We start from the raw sequence: 12,836 nt of genomic DNA on the forward strand, positions 1-12,836 counted from the left end.
GTTTGGCAGATTTCAATTTATTCCATACCTTTTTCAGGTCCATTTTTGCGCTGTCTTAGCCCCAACAGTCTTCTCTAAGTGGTAAAAAATGTGGAGACTCTGCAAGGCAATTTAAAAATCGGAAAGGCCTTCCTTTTGTCTGTGGTGGTTGCTCCAGTTTGAGCAAAAGTGGAGAATGGTCTGAGAAATGAGGTTCCAGAACCACCACTGGTGTGGTTGGCATTTGAATAATCCATGCGGGGTTGACAATTGCTCTGTCAATTCTGCTATAAACATGGTTATTAGTCCATGTGAATTCCCTTCCTACATATCGCAATTCAGTAAGCCCACACTCCACAATGCACTCATTAAAGTCTTTTGTCTCTGCATCTCTAACTGGTGTCCCATGTTGTCTGTCATCAGAGTTCAACACCGCATTATAATCTCCCATTGGCAACCATGGTCATTGGGTTACTTGCTCTAAACTTCTGATCTTATCCCATAGGCTCACTCTATCTTGTATTGTATGCAACCCATATACTGCTGTGAATGTAAAGTCTAGGTGCAAGCTATAGATTCTAACCGACCCATGTATATGCTGGATCCCAGTTTCAATCACATTAAAACTAATAACATTTGGATTCCACAGTATCCAAATTCTTCCTTTATTGGTAGCACTCATATTTGAGCACCAATGCCATCCTGGTACGATAAACTTTATTATTCTACCAGCTTTCTTGTCGTTCATTCTATGTTCTACTATGGCTATTAACGCCACTTTATTCTCCTTTATAAACACCTGTAACTCCCTCTTCTTGTAGGCTTGATTCAGCCCTCTCACATTCCATGTGACAATCATTGAGTTGGGAAGTTGGTATCTCCCTCTGTCCCCCCTTTGCTAGTCTGCCCTCTTTCTTTAATAGTTATCCCCATTTGTGCAGGCTGCCCTCCTATTGCCAGTGGATCATACGCATTGCTCGTACTAAGTGTGACTTCATCCACAGGTACCACCTTTGCTGACTTATTGGCAGATTTCCCTCTAGCTACAGTCCAGTCATTTGAGTTTTTATTTGGTGCTGAATCAGATTCTTGGTCGTGTTTCAGTGATTCATTCTTGCTATTTGACATATTAGGGATCACCTCTGAAATCTTCATCCTGTCTTGTGGCCCTTGTTGCACTGAATTTGACTGATTGACCATAACTCCTGGCTTTGATGCATTCTCCTGCCATACCTTCCTTATTCTAGGAGGTTTCCTCTTTGCGTGCTGCTGGTTAGGGCCCTTTGGGTTTGCTATTAAGCAATTATGCCCAATCACTAAGCATTTGGAGCAGAACTCAGGCTGCCAATCATACATTACTTGTTGCTCAAAGATTTTCCCCTTGGGATCTAGAACTTTGATACTTTTCGGGAGCGGCCTAGAGACGTCCATCTCTACGAGAATTCGAGCATAAGTAACCCGAGCAATGTTCGTTGTGCAATCATCAGCATACACCGGATTACCCAACCTACTACCATTCTTACTCAGAGTTTGCATACTCCAGCAGTTCACCGGTAAATTCAGTAGTTTTATCCACAGCAGCACATTGGTGTTTACTTCATCGTTCGGTTGGAAATTAGAAGTCCAAGGCTTCATCACAACTGGACGACTGTTAATTGTATGAGGGCCAGACAACATGACTTCATCCCTTTCTTCCACTGTTGCGAATCGAATTATAAAATAGTCATCCTGATGGTATAGTATCTGAGGCTTCGCTGGGAAAATCCACTGGGATTTTAAAAACCTTTCTATGGCTCCAATTGATGGAGAATCCCCAATTAAGTATATAATCATAGCTGAGTCCCATTTCCGAGTTTCCTTTTCAATTTCCTCCGGATCTAATTGTACTATCTGCTCCCCTTCCTGAATAATTGGGGCTATAAAATGAAGATCCATCCCTCGTGAGGCAAGTTTCCCGCCTGTAACGACATTTGCCCAGGTCTGCGGCAATGGATCGATTGGCTTTATTTTTGCTAGATCTGGTGGTATAGTCCCTTTTCCCTGCTGATTTGGCGTTCCTTGTATTCCTTTTCCCCTTTCCTCATGGCTCACACCGGTAGGCGGAGTTACCGGTGTCGTAGTCGTGACCACCTCCGCTAACCCATTCGATTTCTGTGTTGAACCTTGGATTTGCACTGTCTGGGTCGGACCTGCAGTTGCCGGAGTTGTCGGCGGCGATATCATCGTTTTTGCAGTCTGTGGTTTTCCTTTCGTTTGGATCGGCTGCTCAGAGATCTCAGATCCATTTATCGAGCCTCCCATACTCCATTTATACCCACTGCTTATGGCGTATTTGCCTGTCAAAGTTAGCTTTAATATTTTGATGAGGTATGAATATCGTAATTAATAAAACTTTTTAGTAATTAACGAGTGTAAAATACATGTTTAAGGTCATTTGTCATTTAAACCCTACTACTAAGAAAACAATATGTAATGTAATTGGAGTTGTAATATATAGAAATCGAGACGGACGACATATTCAAGCAATTAGTAGGACTCTTTGACCAAAATAAGCCATTATTTCAGCCAATTCACCAAAATAATATATTCTTTCGAAAATTTACAGAAGTAGAATAAACGTATTCCGCAGTAACGTATTATGCATTATTTTATTCAAAAAATTCAACGGGCAAAAAAGTTAAAGATTAACGGTGTTAAAGGGTAATTCGTTACTGTGAGTAACGTTTTATGATTAATACGTTACTGTGAGTAACGACTCTAAAGAATACAAAATCTAACATTGATTGATCTTAAAGTCGTAACTCAGAGTTACAACTTCAGGCTAAAACGTAACTGACAGTAACGTTTCTACAGAATCCAGGCACGAGCAGTTAAATCCTGCAAAGAATTCCTCAAATTACGAACCCTTCTAATTGATGTAATTATAAAACTTTACCGACAATATTGATTACCCTTAAAAAAAAGTATCGATTAGCCTTACAAAAAGATACTGATTAGCCTTAAAAAATATTGGTAAGCCTTATAAAAAAAAGTATTGATTAGCTAAATAAAGTAGTTGTTTTTCAATTTCAAAACAACACCAGCAGTGGGAAATTATATGAGCAGAAGTTGGTTAATTCTCCCTTTCAACATTTTCTTATACATTTTAAAGTGCAAGATGGTTAAGACCCAAAAGAAATTAAAGATACAATGTCTTAAGTTTACAACAATAACTACTAGTAATTAATGCTTATATATCACAACCTTTTCATATATGAAAATTAAGAAGCAACCATCTTTCATATATATTGCTTAACGAAAAATACTCTATCTTCTAAAAGCAAAACAACAGCTAAATTTGGTCTCTCAATTCACTTCGCGGGAACTAAAATTGTATAAAGCAAAACGGCAGCTAAGAATGGTTTCCATCAAGTTGTAGACTAAGAGACCTTAGTGAATCATATATACTCCATAAAATAAAGCACACAAATCAGCTAGGATAAAATAAAGAATCAAATCAGTGGAACATTGAAATCATTAATTAACCATAAAATGTTACTCACAGTAACGTATTAACCATAAAACGTTACTCACAGTAACGAATTACCCTTTAACACCGTTAACCTTTAACGTTTTTGCCCATTGAATTTTTTGAATAAAATAATGCATAATACGTTACTGCGGAATACGTTTATTCTACTTCTGTAAATTTTTAAAAGAATATATTATTTTAGTAAATTGGCTGAAATAATGGCTTATTTTGGTCAAAGAGTCCAATTAGTAGGGTTTAAATATGGTTAAATGCATACAGTTTTCAATGTGGTTTGTTAATCAAGTACATATAATTTTAAATGTCCAAGTACTTTAGAAGCAAACAATTACAACAAATATTTCAAACACCGTTCACTTTCGTTGTCGCACTATTTTTTCAGGAAATTTTGAGAAGTAATATCAATACATTTGGTATACTTATATAATCGATGGCAAGAAAATTTCTATTAACCCCACAGAAAACTTTCAAATCAAAATTGTATATTCTACTTACATGCATGTACATTAATATTTGCATGGCAGCTCCTAGCTAGCTAGCCACACACAGAGTACATGTTTCCATTATTACAATTCAAATCGAACTATAGCTAAAAATCCTAAAACTTTAGGAAAGAACAACAGAAAAATTGATCAAAAGCTTATAAAACAACAGATCATGACATTCTATGTTACAATTAGTCTATGTTTCTTATTACTTGAAGAAACTTCCTGCCATCTTAAGAAAATCTCCTTTGCTCTCTGCACCTTCCTCAGTGTGATCTTTGGTAGGGCTACGATCGCCCTCATGACCGGAATCTTTCTTAAACACACCTTGAGCCATTTTCATGACCCCACCAAACCCGCCACCGGAATCTCCATCACCTCCATCCCTTGGACTTTCATCACCGGACTTTTTCTGGAGCATTCCTTGAGCTTTCTTGATATAATCACCATACCCTCCACCAGATTCAGCATCATCTTTCTCCGGACCATCATCGTCAGCTGATTTTTTCTTGAGCATCCCTTGAGCTTTCTTGATGTACTCGCCATACCCTCCACCAGATTCACCATCACCTTTCTCTGAATCATCATCACCTCCGGGTTTTTTACTTAGCATTCCTTGAGCTTTCTTGATATACTCGCCGTACCCTCCACCAGATTTGCCATGATCATCTTCCTCTGAATGTCCACCGGATCTATTAGCTTTACCGTGCCCGCCTCTCGGATGATCATCATCTTCCTCTGAACGTTCACGGTGATCATGATGGTCACCAGCTTGTTTCCTGGGCATCCCTCTACCCTGCTGCACATGCTCGCCGTGCCCTATTGAGACATGATATTATTAATTAATTAAAAGTATGGTCTCACCTTAAATTTTTAAAATGAGATCGATGGTCATACAATTAAACATATAATTAGAGCAGGCAGAGGTCCTCTTTTCAGATCTCAAACTCACTCAAAAAGCAGAAAAAATATATCACGTGTTTGACCAGGAAAAAGCGTAGTATCCAAAAGTTATCATATGTATTAACACATAATATAATTAACTATAAAAAGTATATATGGTATCTGTAACAGTTTAATCTTTCAGACGATCACATGATCTAAATACTCACCTCCAGCATGATCATCATCACCTTCCTCACGATCATGATCGTAATTGTCACTGGATTGTTTCTTTGGTGGCATCCTTTTCTTATGCTCTCCGTGCTCATCACCATCATCATAATCATCTCTTGAATTGTCGGCATTGCCCTTTGGGCGATGCTCCGAGTCCTTGCGCGCCGCAGTAGTACTCTTTTTGGCTGAGGCAGCACCAGCACCTGCACCTGCACCGGAACCTGCACCCGCTTTTTTTGCATTCTTGAGCTCATAACCATGGAGATAATCCTCAGCTTGTCCCACATACTTACCGATTCCATCTTCGCCTAATTTCCCGTATTTTTGGGCGGCGCTAAGGAGGTCGGCGGCGGCTCCGGCAAGCTTTCCAGTATCCAATTCTTCTTTGGGTTTGCCGTCGCTGCCGCCACCTAATTGAGACTGTGCAGCTGCAGCCAGCAGCTTTGCACTAGCCATCAGCTCAGAGTTTGTTGGCTCTTTGTGCTCATTTGGATTATGAGCACCAGCCGCGCCGCGACCTGCACCACCCTCGCCGCGGCCTGCACCCGTCTTGGCGGCACCACCTGTCTTGGCGCCGCCACTCTCGGCGGTGCCACCTGTCTTGGCGTCACCGCTTCTTGCAGAGGCAGTTTTGGCGCCACCGCTTGCGGTGCCAGTCTTGGCGCCGCCACTTGCTGATGTTTTCTTTTCAGGGCGGTCATCGGAATCATCCACGTCATCATGATGTTTTGTTCTTTCAGGGCGAGGGGAAGTTTCTTTGCCACTGTTGGACCTGAGAAATTCCTTTCCTTTTGCAAAAAGGGCGTCCATTGGATTGAGTTATTGTTCGGATAATGAGAAAATAGTAATATTAGTATTAGAAAATAGAAAGTGTATCAAAATGTGATTCAAATGACGAAAATGGTGAATGTGAAAATTTATATGGACGCTTTAGAGATTTTCACTGAAAAATGGGACGCTGCACAAAACTTTCGTAATTTTATGGCTGTAGAGTAAGCTTATACAAGTGAACAACGATTATTTGCCGCATAATACTAAGGTTCATCTTCAAATTAAAAGAACAAAAAGCGGACCATCTCACATTTCACTTATACGCATTAAAATGTTGTTAATTGTTCTTTCTTTTTCCAATTTCTTTCAACAAAATTTACGAGTCATTGTGAGATTTGTGTTTGACTGATGGCATGAAATCCGTTTGGATCACGCACCAAAAAATTGATGAAATTAACTCAAGATTTTTGCTTGATAGTATGACTTAAGATAGGAGTTTTAAGGATTCATTCTCGTTAGCATCATTTCCAAATTTCCTTAGTCCGGTTCCCAGTAGCATCACTTTCTTGCTATGGCCTTTGTTGCTCAAACTTGTTTAGTGACATTTTTCTTATACGTTCGTTTGAGAGTACTTGATATGAGTATGTAACTTTTTTCTCCCTAAGTTTTATTCCCTTTGTCTCAATTTATTTGATACATTTCGCTTTTCAAGAGTCAATTTGGCTTTGAAGCTAAATTTGATAACATTAACTCAATATTTTAAGATTAAAATTTATATATTTAAAAGTTATATGAGAAGTACTATAAGTTGCAACTTTTCTCATATTAATTTGGGCGAAAAGTATCACGACAGTGGGAGTAGCATATTTTAAAAAGTTCCCACGACGTACTCACACATTAACACATATGTTGGACATGTACATGAATATTCCAGTTAAACGACAACAAAATGAAGAATGCTTTGGTATTAATCAATGGAGAAGACGAAAGGAGGGTGGGGTAAGAGTAATGAGACTAATAGCGGACATTTTGGAAGTTTAAGAAAATATAAGGGATAAAAAGGTAATATACTTGGTCAAAGGAATAGCTTTTTAAGCAGTTTTTAACTTATTTTAAGCGTTTTTCTATTTTGCCAAACACTAAAAATTAAAAAGGGCTTATAAGCAAGTTTAACTAACTTATAAGCTAATCCAAACTCGTGAGTCATTAGTTTTCGAAGTGTCTCATATGTCCTCGAGTATCCATCATTAGTTAATCTGATTTAGACTTTAAATGAATGGAGAATCTTAATAGTCCGGTTAGATGACTACCTCAATGAAAATTTGTTAATGGAGAATCAATTCTTCGCCTTATAATATCATTGTATGCGTAATAAAAAACATTTTGAAAAATTAGACATGAATGATGTTAAGGTTTTTTTTTATAAGTCTCTTAAATAGGAAAAAAAAATCATATTTAAGTCCCTGTAACAAGTCATTTTCCAACACAAACACTGAACTCAAATTACAACTGAGAACTGGAAAACAAGGTAATAGCAAATATTAGAGGAAGAAGGTACCATAAGGCATGGACGGAGCTAGGGCATCGGAAGGGGATTCGTGAAAAAGTTATACCATATATATAAGGTTAAATAAAAATTTAGGCATATATAATTCGCTTGACTTCTTTATATTTTGAATCTCTTTAGTGAGAATATTTGTTCCGCCACTACCATAAGGAAATGAGTTACTGGAACATAGAAGGGAGATATAGATGAGGGGACATTTATCAGACACCGCAAAGCTGCGGTATATATATAAGTTTTTGCACGGGTTGTCCTTCAAACGTACTAATCTTTAATTTTTGTCCCTGCTGATCATTTCTGATTATTTCATGAAAATACTCAGACCTGTTTCGCTCGGCATAAGTTCTATAACATTTATCTTTAGAAACTAAATTTTTGTCTCGCTCGGCATAAGTTCTGTAGGAATTAAGTTATGTGGCAGAAGCCGCGTAGTATTTTTCAGATTATATTAATTAGAATGTACAAAGTTTTGCCTTGTCCAGCATAACTTGTGGGATATGATATTGCGAAGGGAAATGTAAACTTTGCCGAGCAAAATCTAAAATTATACCGCGCCAAAAGTGCTGAAGGGAAAAAATTAAGGGCCATAAATGTGAGGACAAAAATTAAAGACCACCCCAAAATAGGTATTTGCGCGAATGACCCACCACGTTATCAACCTGGATCCCAAATAAATATTTTGTTGGGCTGTCTTATTATTCGGCATTGAAGTTTAGTCCCTGATCCAATAACTTTAGGGTCATTTGCACTTTCGTCTCTATTTTTTGTTGGTTTTCAATTTTGGTCCTTTAAATGGGCTGGTTTTCAATTTATGTCCGCCCTCTTAAAAAAATTATGTCCCTGCAGGCATAAGTTTTATTTTGAGGAGCAAAAATCATTTTTTTGCACGGATTGCCATTCTTTTGGGGTGGTCTTTAAATTTTGCCCCTCATATTTGTGCTCTTTAAGTTTTGCCCTTCGCTTGGATACCTGATATTTTGGGTTCGAACTCCCGCTCAGGCATAAAATAAAAAAATAATTTCGCAGGGCAAGGCTGGGGGGGGTGTGTGCCGGATCCAGCATATAATCCTTAAGGAAAAACTAAAGTTATGCCGGAAGGGGGGACTTTTATATATATATATATATATATATATATATATATATATATATATATTTCTTTTTACTTTTCAAAACAAACTTTTAATTATGCCTTAAGGAAAAGTTCCGCCTTATGGGGCATACTTTTAGTTATGCATTAACTAAAAGTGTGCCCCGTAAACTATAACTAAAAGTATGCCCCATAAGGCGGAACTTTTCCTTAAGGTATAACTAAAAGTTTATCTTAAGGAAAAGTTCTGTCTTATGAGGTATACTTTTAGTTATGCCTTAATTAAAAGTCTGCCCCATAAAGCATAGTTCCTTAAGGAAAAGTTTTGCCCCATAAGGCATAACTAAACTATAACTTGAGGATAAGTTATGCCTCCTCCGACATAACTTTAGTTTTTCCTTAAGAACTTTATGTCTGATCCGGCATACACTCCCTCCAGCCCTGCCTTGCGAAATTATTTTTTTATTTTATGCCTGAGCGGGGGTTCGAACCCAGAACCTCAGGTATCCAAGCTAAGGGCAAAATTTAAAGACCACAAATATAAAAGGTAAAATTTAAAGACCGCAAATATGAGGGGCAAAATTTAAAGATCACCCCAAAAGAAATTGCCCAGCAAAAATCAAAGACCAGCCCATTTGAAGGACAAAAATTGTAGGCCAGTACATTTGAAGGACAAACCGTGCAATTACTTGTTATCCAAATAATTGGCCCATAAGCATTATTTGAGTTAGGGCAATTCGCACTATTGTCCCTATTTTGGGGTGGTCTTTAATTTTTATCCCTCAAATTTCTAGTCTAATTTTTTTCCCTTCACTAAAAAAAAGTGGTCAAAAATATCATGAGCTTTAGAGTTCGAACTCCATCTTATTCAAAAAAAAAAAAATCGCAAAGCAAAGGTTTCACAAAAGTTATGCCAAAGATTATGCCTTATAAGGCAAAACTTAGTTATACTTAAGGTAATAACTTCTGTAAGTCATAACTTAGAACTACAAAAAATTTGCCTTAAGGCATAACTCGTCTTAAGGTGTAACTAAATTCTGCCTTATAAGGCATAGTTCGCTTAATGTGTGACTAAATTTTGCCTTCTAAAGCAGAACTTTCGCGAAACCTTGCCTTGCAGAATTGTTTTTTTTTTTTTTTAATTGAGCTGGGATTGAAACCCAGAACCTCGAATATTTTCGGCCACTTTTTTAGGCGAAGGGCAAAATTAAAGACGACCAATTTGAGGAGCAAAAATTAAAGACCAGCGCCTTTGAAGGGCAAGCCCGCGCATTAAAAAAAAAGAAAAAAAAGTTGTTATCCCGGTCCACAATAGTCCCCTTACCAGTTTTTCTGAATGATCCTTTTTTTTTTTTGGTTACCAATTACATCCCAGTATCATAATTATAACGCCACATGAAAACTATAACTCATGAGTCGTGGCTATAAGGTTAAGCAATTTTTTTTTTTTTTTTTTTTAAAAAGATATCTTAGATGTCCAAGAGTTTGTTTTAAATTCCTTTGTTAAATTGCTTGGCTCTGCACCACTGATAGGATGTTAATTGTTCGTGTATTAATACGAACTTAAGGACTTGGAACATGATCCTATAATCTTACTGAAGTGTACATTCGGGTTATGCAAATTATTTGTTGTAAAATTATGTCTCGTCAGTTGTCACTTATGAAATTTTGTCTATGTGCATGCAAAGGCTATTTTACATTGTGCCCCCCCCCCCACCCCCCCACCCCCCAAAAAAAAAAAAAAAACTATGTTACAAATCCAACTGCTAAAGTAAAAATACTAAAAATTCAACAGCAAAGGCTCTGCTGGTCCATCATCAGTAACTGGGCACCCAGGCATCTATATCAAATGAAAAGACTTCCTCATGGCCCTTATATTCGAAAGAAAAATAATCAGACATTATGTTAAAGAATTATCCGAAGATATAAAGGATGTTAAAAATAAAAAAGGCAAACTTAAAGCAAAGACGATGATTGGACTCTATACTCTAGGAATAATCGTTACATATATTAATGCCAAATAAGTTTATAAATCACTACAAAAAAATTACTATTTTTCCACTGATTTGTCACTGAAAAATTTTCAATAGCGTCAGTGGAAAAAACATAAATAGTAGAGACGGAGAAATTATAAAATTTTCCAGCGTTTCAATGGGATTCTGTTTTTCACTATGCATTTTTCTAGTGAGAATGAGGTGAAAAAATCATATTTTATAGCACGAATTTTTCAATAAATGTCATGAAAAAAATCTCTTTTTCTAGCCGTGAATGTAAATGATTGAAAAATATTTCTCATCATATTAAACATATTTTCGTGAAAATATTTCCCTTCATATTAAACATACCACAAAATTGTAAGATACATGGTACAAGAAAATTGTATACATAAAAAAAAAAAATTTAAAAAAAAAAGTAAATCTTAGGCAATAAACTCAAATTTAAGTAAATCTTAAAAATGGGCTAGAATTGGGCTAAGATAGAGATCACTTTAAAATGGGTTATGTTGGGTTGAGCTAAAATCAGCCTAATATAAAATTATCTTGAGCTCAATTCATAAAATTTTAGGCGAGTTGGACGGGTCATCACCTTTTGGGCCAAATTTGACACGCCCGGGATAATAGTCGTTTTGTTTACTGGAAGCGGACGGTACTAACTTTACGGTCCTTGTCTGAATTTTTTTGTCAGCGTACTGTACTAACGTTATATTTGGTGGTTTAGTTGAAACTACCAAAACATGAAAAAAACAATTTGTAAAATTTGACATAAAGGAGGCATCTTACATGCCCCACTTGACCAGACATATAGTACTACTCCATAATTAAAACAGTAACGATGAATTGAACATGTCCAGTTTAATTCAATTAATGATATGTGTATACGTGTTATTGAGTAGATTAATTAAATGGATAAGAGTTTATGATGCAAATACTAATATTGTGCTTATTTTGGTGGGGACAGAGTTCCTTGTGATTACAAAGGCAAGAATTTGGCTATTCGAGTAGAAGAATCAAGCCAGAAACCACATTATCTAGCAATAAGCTTCTTGTAACAAGGTGGTCAAACTGAAATTGTTGGTGTTGATGTAGCTCAGGTAAAAATCAATTCCATCTCAATATTGTCTTTTGATGAGTAAATTTGAATGGGTCAAAATGGGTTGAATCAATTAATCTGTTAATATGTTAATAGGTTGGATCGTCGAGCTGGAACTTCATGACCCGAAATCACGGAGCAATTTGGGACACAAGCAGAGTGCCAAGTGGGGCATTGCAATTTAGGTTTGTGGTGACAGCAGGGTATGATGGCAAATGGAATTGGGCAAAATCAGTGTTGCCAGCAAATTGGAAAAATGGAGAGATTTATGACAGTGGACTTCAGATTACTGACATTGCTCAAGAGGGTTGTTCTCCATGTGATGATGGAAACTGGAAACTTCATTAGCTTTTTTTTCTTTCTTAACTGTAACAATCCGTGTGATCAATACACGTACTAAAATCACAAAGATATATAATAAAATTGTAGATTGATGCAGTTGGTGTAGACATATAGGGACACAATTTAAATTCTTAGACGATTTCGATTCTTTCTTCTTTTCAAGTCATATTAATATTGTAACGTTAAAGTTATCCTCCTTATTTATATAACAGCACATTCTTTCAGCCAACCACAACATTGATTAATGATATCTCTTTCTTTCAGTGCAGTTATCATGCAATTTATTAACAGTGCCTAGGTTGATCTCTTTGGTTAGTTAGACTTGATCATATGTTAATTTAAGAAAATACTCCCTCTGTTCACTTCGCTTGTTCACTATGGACTTTGCAGACCCTTTAAGAAATAATAAATGAAGTATATATATTACCATGATATCCATATTAATTGGTGTACAATTGTATTGGATTTGGAAAATGATTTGGAATGACTAATTATTGTTAATGGCAAAACAGGAAAAATAAATTATTTTTCTCTTGATATGCGAAAGTGAACAAGTAAAAGTGAACGGAAGGAGTGGCTACTTAGACATCTCAATATGGATGCATCTTCAAATAAGTGCGCAGTTTAAGACCATAATAATACCAAGTACCTTGTTGGATAGTCTTTTGCTATATTGATGGATAATTTCTAGAGATTAAACATAAGACAGTATTAAGGATATACCAATACACTTGGGGATGTGTGAATAAAAAAAAAACAGGAGAACAAAGAGTATAAACTCACATGGCGTGCAACTTCTAGTTTATGTGAGTTTTCAGAAGCCCATCTACGAATCCTTGCATGTCTTCTTAGGAAGCCCAAATTCCTAAGGTT

At 36.6% G+C, this 12,836-nt stretch overlaps 1 protein-coding gene and 1 pseudogene across 1 annotated transcript; one reads left to right on the top strand and one right to left on the bottom strand.

Moving 5' to 3' along the window:
* Positions 1-3,945: 3,945 nt before the first annotated feature.
* Positions 3,946-5,992, bottom strand: LOC132642861 (uncharacterized). Its single transcript, XM_060359885.1, has 2 exons — positions 5,106-5,992; positions 3,946-4,812 (listed from the first exon to the last, which is right to left on the bottom strand). The coding sequence occupies exons 1-2, from the start codon at positions 5,917-5,919 to the stop codon at positions 4,202-4,204; spliced, it is 1,425 nt and encodes a 474-aa protein (XP_060215868.1). The 5' UTR covers positions 5,920-5,992; the 3' UTR covers positions 3,946-4,201.
* Positions 5,993-6,009: 17 nt separating this feature from the next.
* LOC132639944 (expansin-like A2) lies at positions 6,010-12,198 on the top strand (annotated as a pseudogene).
* Positions 12,199-12,836: the final 638 nt, after the last annotated feature.

The sequence above is a fragment of the Lycium barbarum genome, chromosome 5 (genome assembly GCF_019175385.1).
Source record: "Lycium barbarum isolate Lr01 chromosome 5, ASM1917538v2, whole genome shotgun sequence".
Lineage (NCBI taxonomy): Eukaryota > Viridiplantae > Streptophyta > Magnoliopsida > Solanales > Solanaceae > Lycium > Lycium barbarum.